This window comes from Myxocyprinus asiaticus, chromosome 1, assembly GCF_019703515.2.
Source record: "Myxocyprinus asiaticus isolate MX2 ecotype Aquarium Trade chromosome 1, UBuf_Myxa_2, whole genome shotgun sequence".
NCBI classification, from domain to species: domain Eukaryota; kingdom Metazoa; phylum Chordata; class Actinopteri; order Cypriniformes; family Catostomidae; genus Myxocyprinus; species Myxocyprinus asiaticus.
The window spans coordinates 21,635,966-21,660,030 of record NC_059344.1 but is presented as its reverse complement, the minus strand read 5'-3'; the positions used below and the strand labels follow the sequence as shown (position 1 = coordinate 21,660,030).

Below are 24,065 nucleotides of genomic sequence, written 5' to 3'. Positions count from 1 at the left end.
GTTGATTTGACCAAGGAGCTCTGATGTTATGATGGCAGCTTACCACTCTGGAAAAGCCGGTCACTATGTGATTTAAAGTGATTAAACCGCAAAAGGCTGCTATTTAATTAAATAAGTATGTACTCTGTATATGTCTCACCTTACAACGTGAATTTGCACTCTGTTTACCGTCATCTGCAACAAACAGAGCACGAGATGCTCATGACGGTGTTTTCCCTGTATGAGCCTTGGAGGAGCTTTTTAAAAAGGTATGAGCAGCCGGTGTCAGCACAACACTGTCTCCTACACATTCACAAGTGCTCAGATTTGAATTATATCCAAACTACACATTTCTCATTAAATCGTAGCTTTTGTGGTTAAATAATCTCACTAGAGCATAACATGATTTTAATTTGTGGGCTGAATGTTTATTTAATGACATTCGTACGTCAGATGTTATTGGTTTTTGGCATCAGAGCATTTTTATGAGTACCAGTACATCAGCGCAGTATCGGACTGGTATCGGTACATCCCTAATAAAACCAGAATGGGAAATCTAAGGAAACTTACTGTGACATAGCAGTGCGATTTGATCTTGTCGATCCAGAAACCCTCCTCCACCAATGTACCCGTCCGATTTAACAACTCCTTCAGTTGTCCTAAGGTAAAAGGTCGCACCTAGAGCAAAAGAAGTTTATAGGTCATGGGTCATAAGATCAGCAAAATGTCTAATGACACCACCAAAAAACAAGCATCATGTAGCAAAGGAAAAGATACTGAAGAAACTTAAGGATGCAAATAAACCTTTAGCATTTTCAGAAAAATCTGTCTGCTTATCGATAAACATCCAAGCATCAATAAATTATGTTTTACAACTTCAAGGCAATTTAATCTCAGTAGACTTTAGAGTAGGGATGCACAGATGCCAATATACACAAATTCTGATACCAACTTAGAAACTAGGCAGGTCCATTGCATAAACATTGCAATGCAAAAAAAGCCCGGTAGAAGAACAAAAAATGTCAGTGTTTTGGGTTTTGAGTTTTCGAATTAAAAGGTGCCCTCAGTTAAATCTGTGTAAATGTTGTGCCAAAACCTAGTGGCGTGGATGCAGCATCAAGCATAAACAGAAGTTCTTAGCTACTGATGTCATTGTAGAAATGCACTATTTTTAGTCGGACATGATTAATTTATTCCACAAGTGAAAGTGTCCAATTATAAGGGATTACTGAGATAAAGCGAGTAATATTCGGCTAGTCATTTGATCTCAACATGGCAGCACTCGTCAATGTGTGTCCAGCACAATATGTAGATTAAAGCAGCTTTATCTTTAATATCACTAGAGACATTATCTCATGTAAGTGTATTTTACACGATTAATTTGAAACGTGTTTCAAAAATAATATTCTACTATTACCATTTCTTGTTTTAAAAGTTTAACAATTAGCAAAAAGTGCACCTTTAACAATGTCTATGCTGTCAATGCTACAATTTACACTCATGTGAGCAGACAACATTCGTACATGTACTTTAAAAAAAAAAGTTTTTTATTGTGCATCCATACATTAAACTGCAACAATGAGCAGTAACATGAGCAGAGTGTCCCCTCACCAGGTTGCAGATGTGTATGATGTTGGAGGTTTTTCCGTGAGGAGGTGACAGCTGGCGACCTGTTCGTATGGGATCGTCTATAGTTATGGAGACGCCTGATTTCTGCTGACTAATTGAGCGCCGCACCAAAGAATCGTTGGGAGTGACTGGGAGAAAGAAAGAGAGAAATATATTAGCCAGTAGCTATATTCCTGTTAGAAAGAAGAAAAAAAACAAGATTCAAGTACACCAAGACTACACAAAAAAAAAAAAAAAAAAAAAAGGAGAGGTTCTAAAGAATCATCTGAACTTTAGCTATGAACAGACTTCATGTCATAAGCAGTTTGAATGACAACATTTTTTTCCAAGGATAGTCACCTTTAACATTTCCCTCCTGTGTTTCCATGGCATCAGAGGAGCTCTCCAGTTTCCTACAGCGTTTTTCCTTCTCTCCTGTTGCCCATTTTTGTTCTTCCTCATCTTCATCACCCACCATCTCTTTTTGCCCATTCTCATATGCATCAGATGAAACAACCTGAACCACAGTTGAGAATTAAAATTAAACAAAACACTTGAACCTCATTAAAGAGTTGATGACAACATTTTGGAAGGCTTTTGGGAACAGTCAATCGCATAACACATCATGTTCAAAATGGTCAAATATATTGTCTACTCACTTCCCTGACAACAATAAAAGACGCAGCTTTGAAATATGTATTCTTTATATTGAGCCAAGAGGTCAGTTTATGACGTTTTGATCTACTGATGCAGCGTCCCCTCTTTATACGGATTCACAGGTCAGAGTTCACAAAACTTGAACTTTCGTCCGCTGCAGAATGTAATATTTCTTTGCACGAGCTTTCAATTCCTGTCCCCCGCATTCGAATGCGTTTCAATGGGAGTTAATGAGGCTAAGTGTAGTGTGACCGGGGCTTAAGCCTTTTAATGCAACAATTTAATTGTGGGAGTCACTGTTCCATTTTGCCTGCTCTCTGTTCTGGTCAAAATGTAATTGTACACATTTTGGACAAATTTTTGTTTCTCAAGTCAGCAAGAACCTTGTGGCCAATAAAATATGGATTTTTGGCATGCTGACCTGTGTCACTGTGCGTCTGATCTTGAGGCCCTGGTCCTCCGCTGGTTCCTCCCGGTCATGAGGCCGTGCTGAATCCTCATCCCCAGAGAGACGCCCCTCGCCTGGGTGCAGTTCAACCAATGACTCCTGGAGGGGCTTGATGTCTGGAATTAGTGTCTGGAGGAGAGGAAGAACTTCATTACTTCCAAACATCTACAAAACTAAGCACTACCAATACATAGTAACAGCATCTTCTCAGTTAATATGCTAATCAAGTTATACATCAGTGGTACTCAATACTACCCTTGGAGGTCCACCTATCTGCAAAGTTTAGCTCCAAAAACTCTAATCAAACACACCTGAACCAGCTAATCAAAGTCTTTAATGTGCAGTCACACTAAACTTTAAGCATGACAAATTATTAGAGATACTGCAATGAGTAGGTGCAATAGGATATGATGTCACACCCCAAGGCTTTCCGTTTTGATTCAAATAAAAAATTATAAATGTAAGAATATACCATCTACTGTAGTTTCATACCATACAGGTTATTTTTTGTTATTGAAGGTTGCATTTTTTTAAACTTGTTTTTATGTGAGGCAGGCAAAGTGAGCTTCATTCATGTCAAATTTTTTGTCCAAGTAGTCTAAATGTGACATTTACTGTCTATACTGGTCAAAAGTCTTTCGACTATACAAATTTGAACATTGTTCTAAATGATTAAATGTAAATGTAAGTTGCCTGCGCAGCTTAATTCAATATAATAGGAGCGATCTACATCGATCAGCCACAACATTAAAACCACCTGCCTAATATTGTGTAGGTCCCCCTCGTGCCACCAAAACAGCACCAGCCCGCATCTCAGAATAGCATTCTGAGATGATATTCTTCTCACCACAATTGTACAGAGCGGTTATCTGAGTTACCGTAGACTTTGAGTTTAAACCAGTCTGGCCATTCTCCATTGACCTCTCTCATCAACAAGGCATTTCCATCTGCAGAACCACCCCTCACTGGATGTTTTTTGTTTTTGGCACCATTCAGAGTAAATTCTAGAGACTGTTGTTCGTGAAAATCCCAGGAGATCAGCAGTTACAGAAATACTCAAACCAGCACATCTGGCACCAACAATCATCCATGCGATTATCTAATCAGCCAATCATGTGGCAGCAGTGCAGTGCATAAAATCATGGAGATACAGGTCAGGATCTTCAGTTAATGTTCACATCAACCATCACAGACAGGTTTGAGTCTTTCTGTACCTGCTGATCTCCTGGGATTTTCTCTAGAATTTAATCCGAATGGTGCCAAAACCAAAAAACATCCAGTGAGCGGCAGTTCTGTGGATGGAAATGTCTTGTTGATGAGAGAGGTCAACAGAGAATGGCCAGACTGGTTCGAACTGACAAAGTCTACAGTAACTCAGATAACCGCTTTCTACAATTGTGGTGAGAAGAATAGCATCTCAGAATGCTATGCTGAGATGCGGGTTGGTGCTTTTTTGACGGCACACGGGGGACCTACACAATATTAGGCAGGTGTTTTTTTTTTTATCCCCTTTTTCTCCCAATTTGGAATGCCCAATTCCCACTACTTGGTAGGTCCTCATGGTGGCACGGTTACTCACCTCAATCCGGGTGGTGGAGGACGACTCTCAGTTGCCTCTGCTTCTGAGACCGTCAATCCGCACCTTATCACGTGGCTCGCTCTGCATGACACCGCGGAGACTCACAGCATGTGGAGGCTTACGCTACTCTCCGCGATCCATGCACAACTTACCACGCACACCATCGAGAGCGAGAACCACTAATTGCGAACACGAGGAGGTTACCCCATGTGACTCTACCCTCCCTAGCAACCGGGCCAATTTGATTGCTTAGGAGACCTGACTGGAGTCACTCAGCACACCCTGGATTCGAACTCGCGACTCCAAGGGTGGTAGTCAGCATCAATACTCACTGAGCTACCCAGGTATGTTGGTTTTAATGTTGTGGCTGATCAGTGTATAGTCACTTTTAGAGCTCTACGTATCAAACTTACTATTAGTTGGCATACATTTTGTTCATCAACTAGAGATAAGATGTGTGCTACAGTTGTTACAGGGTTCATATAGCTTTTTAAGAGAGAAATTCAAGCAATTTTTCACTTTTTTTAAGGTACCGTAATCATCTTTTTCAAGCACCTCGAAGCTTTAAATATTAAATAATAACTCTAAATGTTAAATGACAAATTCAATTATAAAAAAGCATCCTCTGTTATTTCAAACATTGCCCAATCTCTCTCTCTCTCTCTCTCTATATATATATATAATAAAAAAAAAATAAAATAAGTTTCAAGAATTCATTTAAACCCACAGAAATCTAAGACTTGAATCCTTAATATGATTACAACCAAAGTCTTGCATTAACACAAAGTCGGCAATGCCAGTTATCTATAGGGCGTGAATTAAAATGGGAGAAAACAAATCCTGGTTACTGTAATTATTCATTTCCATGTGGAAAATGTAAAGAAATATCAAATATATTTGGCTATTTTTAAAGAAAGTTTGTGTGCGTGTGTGATATTTCTTTTAACACTTCAAATAAAAGCAAAAATTCTACAGCTGAAATGTTGTCCCCAGCTATTTGAATAATGGCTAAAAGACTGCTTTGAAAAACGAGCTATTCAGTGACAAGATGAGGTTCATGTGGAATCTCACCTCGAATCATGCACATCTGCAGCAGAAATTTATTTAATGTGATTAAAGTGATCATTTTCCCCCACACCAGAAGACAATGTGGCTGCAATTATCAGACTGATTTAAAGAATATTATATTATTAATATTGAGTGATTTCAGATATTCTGACACCTAAAATATGTAGGCTAAGGGATTATTGTATAGCCAGGCTGAAGCACTAACTCAAAAAGCCTTAGAACATGTAACACTGCTTATCAGTAAAATAGGGTTTCTGCAAGTTTAAAATGATCAAGTCATGCCTTCAGCTTTCAGTTAATGGAAGAATAATATAATAAATATAAATTTGTGTTTCATATTCAAATTGGTAAACGTACCAATATATCAATGCACAGCCGATTAATAAGCAACAACATTTACCCACAAATTATATTGAATTATTTAACGTAAAGCATCATGCAGGGACGTCCATGACAACTTTTAAAAGATTTCAAAAGCAAACGTTAATATACTACTGTCATGCAATAAATGATTAATTAACATTTATTGTAGTACAACAGTAATATTTCTGTCATAATTTTCCTTACATTCACTCAGCACTGGTCCTATTAAACCCTCAAGCCTTTTTTTTTTTTTTTACGGTAAACTTAAGATTTGTATTTCTTGCATAGTAAAAAATAAAAATTATAATAATAATAATAATAATAATAAGCTCATTTGCAATGTAGTGTCTATAATATAATATCTATTTAAAATTTGAAATAATTTTCTCTCTTTTATAACTGTCAACAACCTAAGGAAAAAATCAAGCATTTTCAAGGAACATAATAAAATTCAAGCATATTCAAACCTTGAAAACCTTACTGTGAAAATCAAGCATTTTCCAGACTTTCAAGACTCTGTACGAACTGTTGTTAGTACTGTACTAATCCACTATTTTGAAACACTTTAATTTCCATTAGTTCCGGGCATCCAGGAAGCATCCATCCACCGAATAACATGGTCCACATTTTAATAATGACATTTCATGACAATTGTATTAACATTAATCCTGTTTAAGTCATTATGAATGAAGCATGACAACTAGCCGGAAATGTTCAAAAGGACAAAGACGTCACTTCCTTAAACCGACGAATAGCTTTTGAAATGGTCTATAGCCACAACTGATCATAGACTAAAATATTTGATTCACTTTAACCATGAAGCTGCTAACCAGGTTCACCTGGATTTACAAGTATCCATCCTTTTTGCACTTTATTGTTCCCTCTTGCACATTGTATATTCAAAGTCTAGCCCTTTAAGGCTTTACTTTAAAATTAGAGCCAGGTGTAGTGGAGCAGCGCTGGAACTAAACCCTACAGGAAGATGGGCAACTAGGAGTAGAACCCCTTCTATACGTTATTTAAAAGTTATTTGATCAAACTTGCACACTGTAATTTCGCACTGAATTACAATCTGTTCAGCGAGCAAGTCATTATGTAAAAAAATAAAATAAATGATTAACTTAAAAATTCACCTTCAGCGATTCAGTGGTGATGCTGATTGATGGCTTCTTGGCGGTGACAGCTGTACTGGAACCCCACCTTCTCTTCCTGTTGGCTCCACCCACAGACTCTGACTCAGCCGAAGCGTTTTCTGCTTTATCTGCAGCAGAGAAAAACACACATTTACAAAATTGTACACAGAAACAAACACACATTAGCGCAAACAACTGGTGCATTATAGCCAAACATAGCTGACCATACAATTCGTCATCGACTCTCAAGAGAAGAATTCACAGACACACTTACTGTTCAACGAGATCTTACGGGCAGCAAATGATTTTGCGGTGGAACTCTGAAATGAAAAGGAGGAGAAACAAGATCCCAATGGATGTGCGGAGGGAGAGACGGAGACAGACACAACAGACAAACGAGACATTGGGAAAAGGAGGGGAATGAGAAAAAGGGGGGGGGGAGGAACAAATGCACAGCATCAGTTAAACCAAAAATGTACAGATTGCTTTGACAGACCCACCCTTATGACATCCTGCCCCTTGCATTGCTATTACCTTATTTTTTAAATAGTTTTTTTGACATGCTTGACCAACTTCCCTAATTTACCATATGTACTGTAAAATACAGATACTTCCCACCCAAGCTTAAATCACTATCAATTTACACTTAAGGATTAACAAAATAAAACAATCTCTAAATCCTGAGACCAATTTTAACAAAACAAAAAAGACTTCTTTCCACCTTAAGTTATTTAAAAACAAATACATCTTGGGAACAAAAAAGGGTTTTCCTGGTACCATTGACACCTGATTCCTCTCTGGCTCGGCTATGGCCCAACCGTACAGCAGTGTGCACTGTATCTAGGCAACAAAGTCCAATCAGAGGAGGCTGAGGAGTGTGGGTGAGATACGGTCACAACTGAGTGTGCTGATTGGCTGGCTGACAGGAACTGCTCTTTTTGCAGCACATTTTGTTTCAATGGCCATTTTTTGCACTTGTGAAGTTTGGGAATAATGATTCAAATGGTCTTTGAAAAAGTCTTTGAAGGTTTGATTGGGTCTTTAATGAGAAGTGGAAGTCTCTGGCAAAAGACGGATGACAGGAATTTATAATAGAGAGATATCTCTCCAGCCCATGCAAACTTGATGCTAACTTGTGTGTCTTTGATGGCATGACTGTTCACACTAAGAATAAATCCTGTTTCATTTGACAAGCCACAATTCTGGTAATCATCACGATGTACATGATCTGACATAGTAGTCCTTTTGTACACACTTGCCAAAGACGGTTTTCTCTTTCTTTGAAATTTTGCAAAGGGTCTCATGCTGGAACATACAGATACTGTCCACATGCTCATTTGGAGGTTTGGGATGATAACAGCAGCAGGAACCTTGAGTATCTGCGAAAAGTTTATTTCCGTATAAACTGGAGCTTATAGTTCTTAAAAACATTTCAGAATGTCCATTTGGATTTCTCTGAAAGGACACAATCCCTTCAAAAAACAGTCACTGCATGCAATTGATGGCTGTTGAAAAACTGGATCAGGCAACTGATGAGACCCGAAAATGTAAAGGAAGAATCCAGTGGTTAGTCCATAAGCCTTGTTTGCCAGCTCAGAGTGATTGACTCTCTGAGGTCTGAGATCAGTCCACAGGCATGTGAGAAACTGCAGATGGCTGTGCAATGAGTCTGTATAGATATCAGTTTATTGATATAAGTCCAGAAATGTGGGCAGAAATAGCAGGAGCTGTGTGCCCACCATGTTTACAGGAGAAGTCCATTTTGCATTTTGTGCTTGTGTCTGGCATAAACACTTTGAAAATGTCTTTGTAGATAAGCCATGGCAGGAAGCATGCAGTGTTCTTTCTTTTGCACAAAGCGGCTGAAGCCTCCCACGTCTCACCAGTGCTTTGCCTTCTCCCAAGCAGTCCAATCAGGAGGCCACATCAGTTTCTATGACGAGAGGCAGTGGCCAATGATCCGTCAGGTTCCGTCAAGCTAAGTGTGCAGTGGAGACTCTGGGGGCCTAGCTCAGGTACAGCCGAGACGCTTGGGCATTACGGGGCAGGTGATGGAGGTGGAAGAGAAGAAGAGGTGGTAGCAGAATGCAGGTACCAGTATGAGCAATGGAAGAGGGGAGGGCACCTTCACAACAAAGCAATCAATGGGATTTTAAACCACAAAACAGTCATACTACCAGATCGAAGAGATAAAGAGACAGAAAACAAAACAAAAGTGAGAGATTTACAGTTGTTGAGTGGAAGATAGAGAGAAAGAAATAGCAGGAATGGGGGGGGGGGGGACAGAGTGTCTAAAGCCTACTTCTCACTACTCTGTCAGGGTTCATAATCTAACATTCTACACATTACAAATCATATACTCTAGGCTCTAACAGGTTGATCTCAGACAGTGCTTTTAGCTCTGTTAGACTATGATTACAAAAGTTCAAAAAGTATATTACTGGAGAATTTGTTAAGATTTGTTTTTTTTGTGTGAAGATAAACATACTCTGTATAGGTCTATTAGTTAGAAACATGAAATCTGAATCTATTTTAAACTGCACATCTTAAATAAGCACTGTTGTACCTACTCTCACGCATAATGACCTCAAAAAGTGTCTAATTTCACGCGTTATTAGCCAGCCATCCACCCACATCCCCCTGACACTGTCACAACTGCTGCTACAGAGTTAGGAGGGATCGGAAGTAACAGAAGTGTAGAGAGAGGGAGCGATATTCTTAATACCCAACCATGAGCTAACCTTTCAGAAAGGGACCTGAGCTCACTTAGACCTCCCAGACATTAAACTAGAATAGCCTCTAAAACTTCAGTTACTCCAACCCACGCCCATTCAGGGTTATTATTTCCACCGATCTCCTTACCTCCTCTGGGTGAGTCTCACTGGCATCTGCCCCCTGGTGGCCTGACTGTTGCTTAGCACTCTCCAAGTCAGAGCGGCTCTCCAGCTCCATGGCAACTTGGCCTGTAGGCTCAGAGAGAGTTTCCTGTTTTACCTCCCTAGAGAGAAAGAGTCAGAGAACAAGAGAGAGACAGAAAGAGACTGAGGGGTAAGTTGGCTGGGTTGCCAGGGATAGAACACTTGCAATTGTCAAAAGAGGAAACAAAACATCCATGCTGTCTGATTCTTTAAGATTACAAATAGAGGGAGAGCAAACTAAACTCTTGGTGTCCTCTCCCTAAAAACCATCTGTGACCCAGGACCATCAATGCAATATTACAGCTAATGACCTTCATTATCAACCATCAGTTCTTTGTACTAATAATAACTTTCATTAATTACAAGCTATACTCAGTGTAATGCCTCTAAACTTCCTATACATATAAATCAGTGTTCCCACTTGTCTTCACTGCATGTAACAAATGTAGACCTTGGCAAATGAACCGCTGTCAGGGAAATTGAGCCAAACTAGGGATGCCGCGGTGTGAGTTTTTAACAGTTAGATCACCGTCTGAGAAAAAAAAATACATCTCGGTTAACTGGTTTAACAATTATTTGCACATTTTCTTGTTATGCAAAAGCACTGATGCAAAAAAAATGCATATCATATAACAACTGAATGTCTAAGTGGACGTATTTCTGGAAGACATGTGGATGCTAAGGGAAGATCTACAATAAGAAAACTGATAAATACACAAAAAATAAAAATAAATGTAAAATAGGAGGTAATAAGAGATGCTTCAATCTAGGGCACGACACTGCTTATGTGCATCCCGAGCTCAGTGATGTGCTTCAGTAGCTGGGTTTCCATCAAAATGTTTCGCATTTTTAATGCGAATTTCTGAAAATTAGACACGGCCACCATCCGTAACCATAGCAATAGCTCCAGTACCCACACAGGCACAAGAGTTCTCCCATTTAGGCTTACAAAATCTTACGAAAAACTCTTATATTATAGACTTATACATTATAGACCTGTTTAATATTTTTTCCACATGTAAACAAAGCATTTCACGTTTTTTAACCGTGGATTCTAAATTCTCATGGTTAAATTAACAGTGATAATTTTAATTGCGGTTAACAGTAAAACGTATAATTGAGGCATCCCTAAGCCACACAGCACACAACATTCTTGTACCTACAGGGGATTCAATCACTTTCATTGTTCTATAAGTAACCAACTCCCTCCTCTCTCTCACAGAAACACACACACCTGTGCAACACCTAGCAAACAACAACAACCCTGATGGTGATTGCCCTGAGGAGGGGAGACCATCTCTGTGTTCTGAGACCAAAAGTTTTCCCTTTGTATTAAAGCAGTCAACACATGCTGAGGGGAAGGGGGACAGCAGCCAGATCCCTCCTGGACAAAAAAGCAAAGCGCTTAGAATGCTTGACATTTACACATGAATGCAAAGTTGGCAACCATCAGGAGAAAAACCTGAAGGACAGCCTGAAACAGAACTACAGTGGACTCGTTCATTTTCATTACTTTAACACAGACACTTGTGAAAAATGTATGAATAATAAGGTTACACTGCTCAAAAACAAGCATACAGTTTAAGTCAGAAGTTTACATACACCTTAGCCAAATACATTTAAACTCAGTTTTTCTCAATTCCTGACATTTAATCGTAGAAAACATTCCCTGTCTTAGGTCAGTTAGGATCACTACTTTATTTTAAAAATGTGAAATGTCAGAATAATAGTGGTGAGAATGATTTATTTCTGCTTTTATTTCTTTCATCACATTCCCAGTGGGTCAGAAGTTTACATACACTTTGTTAGTAATTGGTAGCATTACCTTTAAATTGTTTAACTTGGGTCAAATGTTTTGGATAGCCTTCCACAACTTTCTCACAAGAAGTTGCTGGAATTTTGGCCCATTCCTCCAGACAGAACTGATGTAACTGAGTCAGGTTTGTAGATCTCCTTGCTTGCACACGCTTTTTCATTTCTGCCCACAAATTTCAAATTTCAAATCAGATTGAGGTCAGGGCTTTGTGATGGCCACTCCAATACCTGGACTTTGTTGTCCTTAAGCCATTTTGCAACAACTTGAGGTACGCTTGGGGTCATTGTCCATTTGGAAGACCTATTTGCGACCGAGCTTTAACTTCCTGGCTGATGTCTTGAGATGTTGCTTCAATATATCCACATAATTTTCCTTTCTCATGATGCCATCTATTTTGTAAAGTGCACCAGTCCCTCCTGCAGCAAAGCACCCCAACAACATGATGCTGCCACCCTCATGCTTCACGGTTGGGATGGTGTTCTTCGGCTTACAAGCCTCACCCTTTCTCTGCCAAACATAACGATGGTCATTATGGCCAAACAGTTAAATATTTGTTTCATCAGACCAGAGGACATTTTTCCATAAAGTAAATCTTGGTCCCCATGTGCACTTGCAAACTGTAGTCTGGCTTTTTTATGGCAGTTTTGGAGCAGTGGTTTCTTCCTTGCTGAGCAGCCTTTCAGGTTATGTCGATATAGGACTCATATTACTGTGGATATAGATACTTGTCTACCTGTTTCTTCAACATCTTCACAAGGTCCTTTGCTGTTGTTCTGGGATTGATTTGCACTTTTCGCACCAAACTACGTTTATCTCTAGGAGACAGAATGTGTCTCCTTCCTGAGCTGTATGATGGTTGCGTGGTCCCATGGTGTTTATACTTGCGTACTATTGTTTGTACGGATGAATGTGGTAGCTTCAGGCTTTGGAAATTGCTCTTAAGGATGAACCAGACTTGTGGAGGTCCACAATTTATTTTTCTGATGTCTTGGCTGATTTCTTTTGATTTTCCCATGATGTCAAGCAAAGAGGCACTGAGTTTGAAGGTAGGCCTTAAAATACATCCACAGGTACACCCCCATTTGACACCAATTAGCCAATCAGAAGCTAATAGGCTAATTACCTAAAGGCTTAACATAATTTTCTGGAATTTTCCAAGCTGTTTAAAGGCACTTTTTTTTTAATGCCCTTTTCTCCCCAAATTCAAATGCCCAATTCCCACTAGTTAGTAGGTCGTCGTGGTGGCACGGTTACTCACCTCAATTCGGGTGGCAGAGGACCAGTCTCAGTTGCCTCCACTTCTGAGACAGTCAATTCGCACATCTTATCACCTGGCTCGTTGTGCACGACACCACGGAGACTCACAGCACGTGGAGGCTCATGCTACTCTCCGCGATCCACGCACAACTTATCACGCGCCCCATTGAGAGCGAGAACCACTAACTGCGACCACGAGGATGTTACCCCATGCGACTCTACCCTCCGGGCCAATTTGGTTGCTTAGGAGACCTGGCTGGAGTCACTCAGCACACCCTGGATTCGAACTCACGACTCCAGGAGTGGTAGTCAGCATCAATACTCGCTGAGCCACCCAGGCCCCTAAAGGCACAGTTAACTTATTGAATGTAAACTTCTCACCCACTGTGATTAAAAGTTAAACAATCTGTCTGTAAACAAATGTTGGAAAAATTACTCATGTCATGCACAAAGTAGATGTCCTAAACAACTTGCCAAAACTATAGTTTGCTAATATGAAATCTGTGGAGTGGTTAAAAAAAAATGAGTTTTAATGACTTCAACCTAAGTGTATGTAAAATTCTGACTTCAACTGTATATACGCTGCCATTTCTAAAGCATTTATCTTAAACAGTAAGTTTAAGATGCGTTTTAAAACACCAAATTTCTTAAAGTGGAACCACTTGTATGGATTACCTTTTTGCTGCCTTTAGCCTATGTCCTTTATGGAGCAAGAAGGTTGGTCCCCACTGTCTTGCACTGTATATTTACATCATATCTCCAAAAATTATTTTTGTGTTCCGCAAAACAAAAAGTCATATGTTTGGGACGGCTTAAGGCCGAGTAAATGATGAGAATTATTTTTGAACTATTCCTCTAAGGTGTTAGGGAGCTGGGGGGGGGGGGGGGGGGGGGGGGGGGTGCCCAGTCATTTTTAGGTTTCTTTTGGTCAACCGTTGCGAGCCCCCTCTCACCCCGGGCCCAAGAGCGGCTGTCCACCCTGCAGTTATGCCCCTGATCATTACTATGCGTTTACTGGTCACACCAGCCAGCTTTCATAAATAATTACATTTTTAAATGGACTCCGGCATTGTTTTATTCATTTTTTTTTTTTTTTTTTAACAGCCTTTTAGTACAGGCTATTGTGGACATGGGTCTCTCCATTACTAATTTATCGCTACACGCGCCTCTCATGATTAATAATGCCAGTAAATTACCCGCATCCTTTAATGAATCCAAGCGCATGAGCAAGATCCCCTTCCCCCAACACCGTGTTCTGTATTTCCGTGGCAATGTTTCAAAACCTAGTGAGCTTCCTACCAAAACAGCATTTTAAAAGCGTTCGAAAATAATTCTAACGATCAGAAATATGATGCCTAAAACGCTGTCTAGGTAGGCAGCTCACAAGGTTTGAGACAGCAAAGCCCTCTGCGACTGCGTGAGACAGTCCCTGGGAGAAATTATATTTATAAACAAAGGACACTTCACAGACAATAAACACAACCGCTCGATCGATTAAGATAGTGAGATAAATGTCCATCAAATCAACGATGTGCCAACCAAACGCTGGAGGGTATTTCTAGAAACCCTCTCTCTGTCTGTCTCAACCCTTACCCGTTTTTGTTGCCGTCCGACAGCATAATGCCAAGCTAACACCGGGACCGCGAAGGCCGACTCTATACAGTTCAGCCGGTCACGGATGCGTAGGAAGAAATCTGAGAAGTGGGCGTCCAGCGAATATGTTTTCTCTCCGTCTCTCTCTCTTGTGCAATGCGTCGGTTTAAGCACGGCGGCGCTCACTGAGTAGCCATATTGAGCAGCGCTTGGGGGAAGTGTGAGCAGAGCAGGCAGGACCCTTCTTCCACGACCACGCCGGGAGAGCGGCTGTCATTTAGAACGCCTGATTAAAAATACAACCACACTCTCACTTCCCAGAGCACTCGATTCAACTGCTGCTTGAATGGGTGACCGTCCCTAAAGGCACGAGATTATTTATCTTATTACTTTATTAGTTCGTTTCTTTTAATCACAAGACAGTGCTCGAGTTGGAACGAGAAAATAAGGAGCTCGAGAAATGGTTTGATTTCTGATTATTCGTCAGAATAAAACAATTATTGTTATTCAGTATCAGGGTCATTATCAAAATATGGTGACAAACATGCCCCTTGACTTTTCAGGAAAAAAGCCTTTCAAGGTCAATGTTCAGAGGAAGAAAATGCTGCTCAATGTGCATATAGTGATTTTCCCACCATGTTTGAAAATGAATCTTTTAAGACTTTGTCACTGGTGTTATATACATTGGTGTTACAACACTACATTTGTGAAACAAAATTAAACAATAAACAATGAAACAATACAGTCAAGTTGTCCTTTATGAATAAATACAATGTCAAGATATTAAATTTTTTTCACCCTCAGCTTTTATGGCTGAAAACTGAACTGTATTGGAATTTCAATATTTTGTAAGTTGGAAGGTCAACATTTTTTTGTGAATGACCCATCACAATACTCATCCCGTGCACAACAATAATTGAGTCTCTAGGTGCATCATAAAATGATGAATTTTAAGAAAGTTGTAATTGTTAATGTCACAACTCTGTGTGCAACACAAAATATTTACAAATCCCTTTACCCAATTTAAGTGAAAATTGCTCTAGCAGTAAATGTGGTTCACTGGTACAAACAGGTCATTTCGGGACTTCCATCTGCTGCATGTCCTGGTGAGAAGCTGTGAATGAGGGCAAATGGGCAATCACGATAAACTATGCATGACAACAGGCTAGTGATCAACCGATATGCCGATACAGATATCCAGAAAGCAGGGTGGCCGGTAGGCCGATACATCACATAATTTAATATAGTAAATAACAAATGTAAAATTGCTAAAAATAAAATTAAAATAAACTAGATTTACTACATTTCACACAAAACTAAAAAATAATATTGTATGTTAAATGGTAGATAGCAGTTCAGATTTCTGTTTTGTCATCAAATTTTAGTAATTTAATTGCACATGAAGAAATTGTTAATATAATAGGAAGGAAATAACAGTACACGCAGTAGTCCAGCAACTATGGATGGCACGTGCTCATTAAACCGCATTTACTCCAGAATCAAACCAATTGTACATACAGTGCATAGTGAATAAGACATTTACTTACAGCACACGTGATGCGATATTTCCTTGAGCTGCATCCGAAAACGTAGGCAGCCGACTTGCTACCTTGCTGCCTAATCAGTTAATGGCTTAACTGACAGCTGTTTTGAATGAATGGAACTCTTAAGAAAACTGATAAAGCACCTTATTTTCATTGTACCTCCGTATACAGCCTCCGGCAGCAGCATTTCCTAGTTTCGGACGCAGCCTTGAAGTTGCACTCATGCGGATCCAGTGTGAGCCTCAATCACCTGACAGTTTAAACGGCCTGGATCGCTTGCTTAGTTTGTTGTCATGATTTGTGAATCAGAGGAACTTTTGATCCTGAAGTTTTTGATTCTGGCAGATAGAATACATGCTTCAGAGGAAGATATTAGATGAGCGCTCGACGGGAAGAAACTGCTGGAATTTCCTGAGGTTCGTGAATTACATTTGTTTAAACGAGATATCTGCATATTTGCAAACGATATATAATAGAAGTTTTAATGATATTTGCCTTTTATCATTAGAAAAGAAAGTTAAAAGTAACAGGGAACTGTTGAGGATAGGCTGATAGAATGTGCTTTGAAGGTAAATAAATGAGCGCTCCACAGTATGCTTGATTTGCTCAAATTTTGTGAGGTTGGTTTATTACATCTGTTTAAACGAGATGTGTGCAAAACAGCAGATATTAGTTTTATTTATATTTGCCTTTTTATCATTAGAAAAGATGGTAAAAAGTTACAGGGAACCGTTGAGGAGAGAGAGGGAGAATGAAACAGGCGAGCACTTTCACATTACGAGCTCAAACGTGTCTACTGCGGCTCCGATATGCAGATCGTTTAAATAACATTGTGCTGCACATCGATCTATTATTGTTGTAACACGAGTAACAAAACGAACCATGAGTGGTCGTTTACATGTCTCTGTCGCTTCACATGCAAAAAAAAAAAACAACTGCCAAACAGGAAAATTTATCGGCCAATGCAGATAATTAAAAAAAAAAAAAAAAATCAGAATATTGGCATTTTTGCACTCGCACACGGCCGTATTTCTGCGCTCACACACATGGCCGTATTTAGGTGCACTGGGGCCCCGGGCTTAACGTTTCACTGGGGCCCTATCAGTCGTCAGAGCCGGACTTTGCACTCAATCACCATGCACTACACGGATGGGTTTAACCATTGCGCACCTTCTCTGTATTTACATCAGCACCTCCCACTGAACGTGTTTACATGCTCGCCTTCCTGAGAACACTGACAGGAGACCTAGGGCTTAAGCTCCAGTAAGCCCGTGCGTTAATATGGCCCTGCTCACACATGCTGGGTGGCCCAACTGAGAACTGCATTTAAACACCAGTTTCTCTAATTCCAGAGATTGCAATGGAAAAGACAATACAAATGGTTAGGAAAACCAATGAGGTGATAAATGGTAATTGGGAATATGTATGTGTGTTTATAAATCCCAAAAAGCACTTCAACAAAGACATTAAATTATTATTACCCTGAACAACAGGTGAACAGCACAAAAGTAAAAGAAATACACACACTGTTATGTATTATGCATGTATATTATAAAATATATTATAATGAGATTGCATGTTTTTACGTTTTATTTTGTTTACAGTGTTTGTGGGTTTTTACTGCAGTGAAATTGTGTATGAAAGATGCCGCTGACCTGGAAGATTGAGTCTTCTTTTCTTCTTTAACATATGCCCTTCTGCTCTTCTCCTCCTGGTCCTAGTTTGAGAAAAAAAAAAAATTCAACTCTCTAGAATCATTATTACAGTGAAGTCTTCCCAAAAATCAGAAAGCTAAATAAAATAAAAATGTATTACTATTTAAACTATTTATAATATTGTTTCTTAAAACAATAAACCTCCTTTGTGTTTTTCCTCAGATCACACTGTGAGTGTGAGGTTGTGCTGAATTCATTTACACCCAGAGAGACACAGTCAAACTGGTGCATCAGTATTAGCATGGCAGGCTCATCATCAGAACACACGAAAGGCAGAACTAACCAAGAGGATTTCATGACTAAATGATGAATGTGGATAAGCCAATAACACACCTTCTTTCGGCTGTGTGTGCTGGATTTATCCCGTGAAGGAGAGCTTGAAGAACGAGAGGATGATGATCCTGAATCAGAGTCGGATGACGACGACTGACTTGACGTCGATGAGTGCCGCTCATTTGCTTTTCCTCTCCGTGTAAGGTCTCTTTTTTTTTCTGTTTCCCCTTCTGCAGATGGAAGGGGTGAAGATAGGACCTTTTTATTCTCTTTAGTCATTCCAGCTGACTGTAAAGATGCCAGTTTCTCCAGAATCTTAACTTCTTTGTCATCCTCATTGTGTTTTGATTTAGTCATTTTACTTGAGGCTTCTGTCTCAAGAGCAACATCTTCAGAGCACTTAGGGCTCGTGGTGAGGACTGACACTTGCTTAGGTTTTGAGGGTGATATAAGTGACTCAGGTGGGGGGACTTCTGAGAACATTTGTGGTCTCTTACATGGGAAAGTGGTGGGTAATGTTGTATGGAATGGCGCAGATGTCTTACCCACTTTCTCTTTTTCTTTCTCCACATCATTTTGCTCCTCTCCCTCTCTTTGAGGTCCTCTCTCTTTCTCCAACTCAGAGTCATTATCATGCCAAGCAGGAGGCATTGTGGGTACTGACACAGACACCTGTGGCTTGCGAAGCTTCTGAACTGTACCTTGCTGTTCGGTGCGCGCGATCACTCCAGGTCCTTCTGCTGCCTCGCCATCCTCCTGCTCATCAACTTCCATCTTTCCGTCTCCCTCCATCCCTACCTTCTGTCCACCATCAAACACACCCTCAGACTCCATTTTGTGTACCAGCAGGCTAAGAGGACCAGGTGTGCGTGTGGACCGGGGTTCTGGGCTGCTGGATCTAGAACTAGAGCTGGACTCCTGTCTCTTGAGGGGCGGAGAGGGCATGGTGCCTGCCCCAGGAGCAGCACCTTCTCCTAGGCCTGCTGGTTCATCTTGGTCATTGGGGCTCTGTTTGGGAGTGTCCGGTAGGGGGAAAGAGAGCTCTGGAGGTGGCGATGGGGGAGGAGTGGGTTGGCGGAGCTGCAGAGGAGGCTGGTGGATTGGTTGAGGCTGGGGAGGGATGTGCTGTGGTGGCTGAAGCTTTCGCCGGGATCGCTGGGGGGCTGCGGCAGGTGGAGTGTGTACAGGAGGAGCCCGGACATTCTTTTTCCCATGAGAGGAAGGACCCCATTCATCATCTTCATCACTGTCATCATCATCCTCTTCATCACTGTCAACTTGAGGACAAGCCACGGCCCTTGCAGAACGGCTGAGATGTAACACAGAATGGGCAGGACCAGCTTCAACAGGGGCTGTTCCTTCTCTCTCTAAGGTACGAGGCATTATGAGCGGCAGGCCTTGACGCTCAGGTTGTCCAACCACTCGAACAGACAAGGAGGCAACTGCACGTGGAGGAGAGGATGTGGCAACCTCCTCATGGCTGGGGAGAAAAGGATGCCTGATCCTCCCAGCTTTGGAGTCAGTTGACTCTTGAAACACAGGTGCAGGGCCCATATCCAGTCTGCGTGATCCCATTAAATCCTGTGGCAACCCTCCTCCATGATCCTCACCACCTCCTTCCATTTGGGTAAGAGAAAGATGAGAGATAATGCCGTGATGCTGGAAAATAAATCCAAAACAATCAGAAAAGTAATTTTAAACCACTTTAAAACAAGTTCTACATATTCACTGCTCCTTGTGTCCTTTTTGTTTTTTAACATTTTTGCTGATTGGATGATGCTTTCAGCTATTACTAATAATGTAGTACTCTACAGTGTTGATGTCATTTAGAACAAAATCTGGCCAAAAACAAGGTGTTTTTGAGTTTGTTTCCATGGTTCGTAACAGCTCGCCAGCATAAATTTTCAGGAAAACTTCTTACCAGCTGCTAAACACCTCCTTACTGCCATTGATCCATGTCATCTTTCGGTGTGACCTAGAGCTCCACCTACTTTAAAGTCTAACAACTAATTTCCGTTCAGTCAGTTAAGATCAGATCAGTCAACATGAACACACCAGCGTGCAGAGTTATTAGCGAGCTGGTGCAAATGTACCTACATCTGTACAACTGTTCACGTAGAGACATTTTCCAAGAACATGTCATGTATTTTTTTTAATTAGTCTTCAAAAGTAATCAAATCTACTCAAATACTCATAAGTGCCCATTCACTCTATTGTTTGATATGCTATTTCACTCATGTGCCTCCCGCAGCTGAAACCATTCACACATCTGCCCAATCATTATTTTGTCTGTATTCTGCCCATTGACACTCTTCATACACCCATCTTTGCAGTAGTATCAGCGTCATCATAAATTACAATAACAGAGTGTAATTGGCACATATTACTTCCGCATATAGTGTGTTAGTGCCATGAATGCACAAGGTAAACATTACAAATGAAACATTATCTACTGCATATATACTACTTTAAATAATCAAGTAGTTAAAACTGTTTCTTTTACTGATCTTGTCTGAATTCTACTCATAGAATGAGGCATGAAGTCATTGGTAACACATTTTAATGTCATATAAGTTTATGTTTTACATGTATTTGAGCGTCCTCATATTTAAACGTACCTCTAAATGCCTCACAGAGTTGTGTGGCCAGTTTCTGAATGTTCACAAACAGTATGTCATTGCTAAACTGTTTCAAACCTCTTTTTGGCTCTGAACAAAAAAGTGAGTGTGCTGGGGCCTTAAGATTCAGTCTGTGGCCAGATAATGTGTAAATTATATGCCACAAAAATCAGTTTGTGTATATGCTGGTCAAATGAATCAAAGTAAAACACCAAGTAAAGCTTTACTGTGTGCAAGCATTTAAGTTGATTTTAAACCAAGATAAAGACTCTGTGTGTGTGTGTGTACTCACATTGTCTGGCAGATAGGAAGTGCTGTCTTTAGTCGGAGAGTGGTCGTCCTCTTCTTCTGGGCCAGCAGGACTCTGTGTGTCTGAGAGCAATATTAGTGGTCACATGTAGAAACCTAAATGCTTGCCTAAGCTGAGGACAAATTAAAAGTCCCTAGGAAAGCAATAGTAATGAACAGGTATAGAAATCTAATAAGCAGACAGAAAGTATGATTGCATGTCAGTGACTGAAATCTACTTAGTATTTCCTCAGAGCACACTGCAAGTGTGAGAAGTTACGCTGAACTCATTTACACCCAGAGAGACTAAGTCAAACTCTGGTGCATCAGTATTAGCATGGCAGGCTCATCATTGGAAACACTAAATGAGCATATGACACTATGAACATGGTGTGTGTCATGTATGTTAAGAATGTATATATACGGGGGCCTAGGTAGCTCGAATCCAGGGCATGCTGAGTGACTCCAGCCAGGTCTCCTAAGCAACCAAATTGGCCCGGTTGCTAGAGAGGGTAGGGTCACATGGTGTAACCTCCTTGTGGTTGCTATAATGTGGTTCTCGCTCTCGGTGGGGCATGTGGCGAGTTGTGCGTGGATGCCGCGGACAATAGCGTGAAGCCTCCATATGCGCTATGTCTCCACGGTAACGCGCTCAACAAGCCACATGATAAGATGCACAGACTGACTGTCTCAGACGCGGAGGCAACTGAGATTCGTCCTCCGCCACCCAGATTGGGACGGGTCACTACGCCACCACAAGGACTTGGAGCGCATTGGAAATTGGGCATGCCAAATTGGGGAGAAAAAAAAAAAATGTATGCATACATTTACACAGATTGTGTAGTCAAGTCAGAGTTACAAACCTGTGTGTACATGTACATGTGGGTCTGCTTACCATCTGCCCCTGCTTCGCGGGCTTCTCTCTCCAGTCTCTGTCGAAGGAGCTCCTGCTGTTTGGCCAGGTACTGTTGTATAAAGCTGTTCTGACTCATCTCCTCTCCTATCTAAGGTACAGAGAAAGAGAACTCACTTCAGCCACGGTCATTTCCCAGATATCCACTACATACTGATTTCCTCCACACAGATGTATTATGGTTTTATAGAGGTTTTCAATAGTGACTCTATTATAGTCTAAAAGAAGGGGTGAAAAGAACTTCTTTTACCTGAGAGTTGGGCTGAAGACCAATGTGATGGGTGGATGATCGTTGGAGATTCTCCAACATGAGGGCCTTTACAAACACAGCAAAGATGCACATATTAAATAAAGCAATAGAAAACATGCTGCTTCCTCACATTCTTGCTTAAATGTCATCAGCAAAGGTTAATTCAACTAATCATGCATTTACAGACTTTTCCCCAAGGAGTTCAGCTGAACTTGTACATCACGGTCAGACATCAATGGGGGTTTGGGGAAAAACGCCACTGAAAATGACAAAAATGTCCTCAAAATTGACAATGTAGGGGCAAAAAAATGCCCCCATTACACTCCAAGATATTTTAGCCTATTTTTAAGATTCACGCTTTTAAGATTTGTAATTTAACTATGTAATGTTTAAAACAATTAATTAAACTTTAAATATTTGGGTTTTGATGCTGATTTAATTGTATAGGTAACAACCTTACTGAATTAATTTGGAATTTATATTAATACATTTAAATTAAATTTGAGTATTTGACATAAAGGGAGACACAATGTTTTTTTAAATGCCCTCATAAAGATAAAAAAAATGCTCCTAAAATTAAAACCAGAGGGCAAATATTCCTCCATAATAAAAAAAAGTTTAGATTGGACTAGATGAACAAGTAAACAAATAATCTTTTTTGATTTCATGCACTCCGTTCAGCTGCTTAGAGGAATATTCCGGGTTCAATAAAAGTGAACCTCAATCGACAACATTTGTGACATAATGTTGATTACCACAAAAAATAATTGACACATCCCTCCTTTTCTTTAAAAAAAAAAAAAAGCAGCAAAAACTGAAGTAACGGTGAGGTGCTTGAATGGGGCCAATTTTTGGAGGGTTTAAAGGCAGAAATCTGAAGCTTATACTTTTATAAAAGCACTTACATTAAATCTTCTGTTAAAACTCATGTATTATTTGAGCTGTAAAGTCATTTTCTCAATCTTTTTAGGGTTTTAGTGTTTATGACATTACATCGTCATGGCAACAAAGTTGTAAAATTAGACCTAACTTTACACAGAAAGGGTTATTAAGTGATTTTATCACACATAAATCATGTTAACATGCATATTGTTTATGACTTGTGGCTATACTTTTGAAACAGTGATTATTTTAATGTTCAAAAAATGGCCCCCCATTCACTTCCATTGTAAGTACCTCACTGTAACCCAGATATTTCCTTATTTTTTAAAGAAAAGGAGGAGCAAGTCAAAATCATTTTTGTGGTAATCAATATTATGCCACAAATGCATAATGCACTTTAAGTCTTATAAAGCATATTGCTTAAGATACATAAATATTCTAGACAGTAGCTTAAAGAAAAGGAACTAACCCCCAAAAGCTCCAACATATTTCTCACTTACCGGACCAGCAAAACATGACCGACTTCATACGACAGTGCAAATGCTCATGAGGCTAAATCAAGTGTTTGTAATAGAGATGGGAGTGGCACTGGCTAAAACACATCCTTAACAGATGCTTGTATTAATAAGACAATTTACCGGTCGTTACGCAAAGTACCGACGGAATATAGGCACTACGATAGAAAACTGGTCATGTTAATGCGATAGTGAAAGAGTTCCACTCTTAAATGCGCGCTACTTCAAAACAAATGAACAATTTATGATTTACAAAACAACTGGCCAAGGAAACATTCTTACTGGATTAAGGAGAGTGACTATAGTTCGAAACAACTCGAAATAGATAGCTATGATCTTCTGTTTATGAACGTTTCCTCGCTAGAACTGTCAAGAGCGCATCCATCGCATGAGCCTGACAAGCGCGCCCCCTGCACCGCGCGCCCCCCACTACAAACATACGACGCGCGGGCACGATGTCAACTCAGAGACCACGGGCTTGTCCACAGACTGTTTACAAAACACAACGTTATTCTATCTTTTAAACAACGTGTTATAACTCTCCCAAATGTGTAAAACAACTGTTGTGCGGCGCGGATATGCGGTTAACGAGCTGAACAGTCCACACGCACTCGACAAACATTCCCGCTAGCGAAGCACCGACACTTG

General features: G+C 40.3%; 1 protein-coding gene and 2 non-coding genes across 5 annotated transcripts in view; all 3 read right to left on the bottom strand.

The window, feature by feature from the left end:
• Positions 1-24,065, bottom strand: part of LOC127440762 (apoptotic chromatin condensation inducer in the nucleus-like) — a 30,891-nt gene that overhangs the window by 2,966 nt on the left and 3,860 nt on the right. For 2 of the 3 annotated variants that reach the window (XM_051697625.1, XM_051697616.1), the window contains exons 2-13: positions 22,021-22,086; positions 21,753-21,861; positions 20,862-20,941; positions 18,012-19,610; positions 17,619-17,680; positions 9,698-9,833; positions 7,110-7,155; positions 6,836-6,963; positions 2,666-2,821; positions 1,948-2,104; positions 1,591-1,736; positions 550-657 (exon numbers count right to left, since the gene is read on the bottom strand). In XM_051697625.1, coding sequence (XP_051553585.1) covers positions 550-657; positions 1,591-1,736; positions 1,948-2,104; positions 2,666-2,821; positions 6,836-6,963; positions 7,110-7,155; positions 9,698-9,833; positions 17,619-17,680; positions 18,012-19,610; positions 20,862-20,941; positions 21,753-21,861; positions 22,021-22,086 — 2,793 coding nt within the window. Of the gene's footprint in view, positions 1-549; positions 658-1,590; positions 1,737-1,947; positions 2,105-2,665; positions 2,822-6,835; positions 6,964-7,109; positions 7,156-9,697; positions 9,834-17,618; positions 17,681-18,011; positions 19,611-20,861; positions 20,942-21,752; positions 21,862-22,020; positions 22,087-23,402; positions 24,050-24,065 lie in introns of those variants that run through there. The other variant, XM_051697636.1, reaches the window with a different exon arrangement.
• Positions 17,832-17,940, bottom strand: LOC127449343 (small nucleolar RNA U6-53/MBII-28). Its single transcript, XR_007898718.1, has one exon. It is a non-coding gene; the product is annotated as a small nucleolar RNA U6-53/MBII-28 (small nucleolar RNA).
• LOC127449338 (small nucleolar RNA U6-53/MBII-28) lies at positions 21,103-21,215 on the bottom strand. Its single transcript, XR_007898717.1, has one exon. It is a non-coding gene; the product is annotated as a small nucleolar RNA U6-53/MBII-28 (small nucleolar RNA).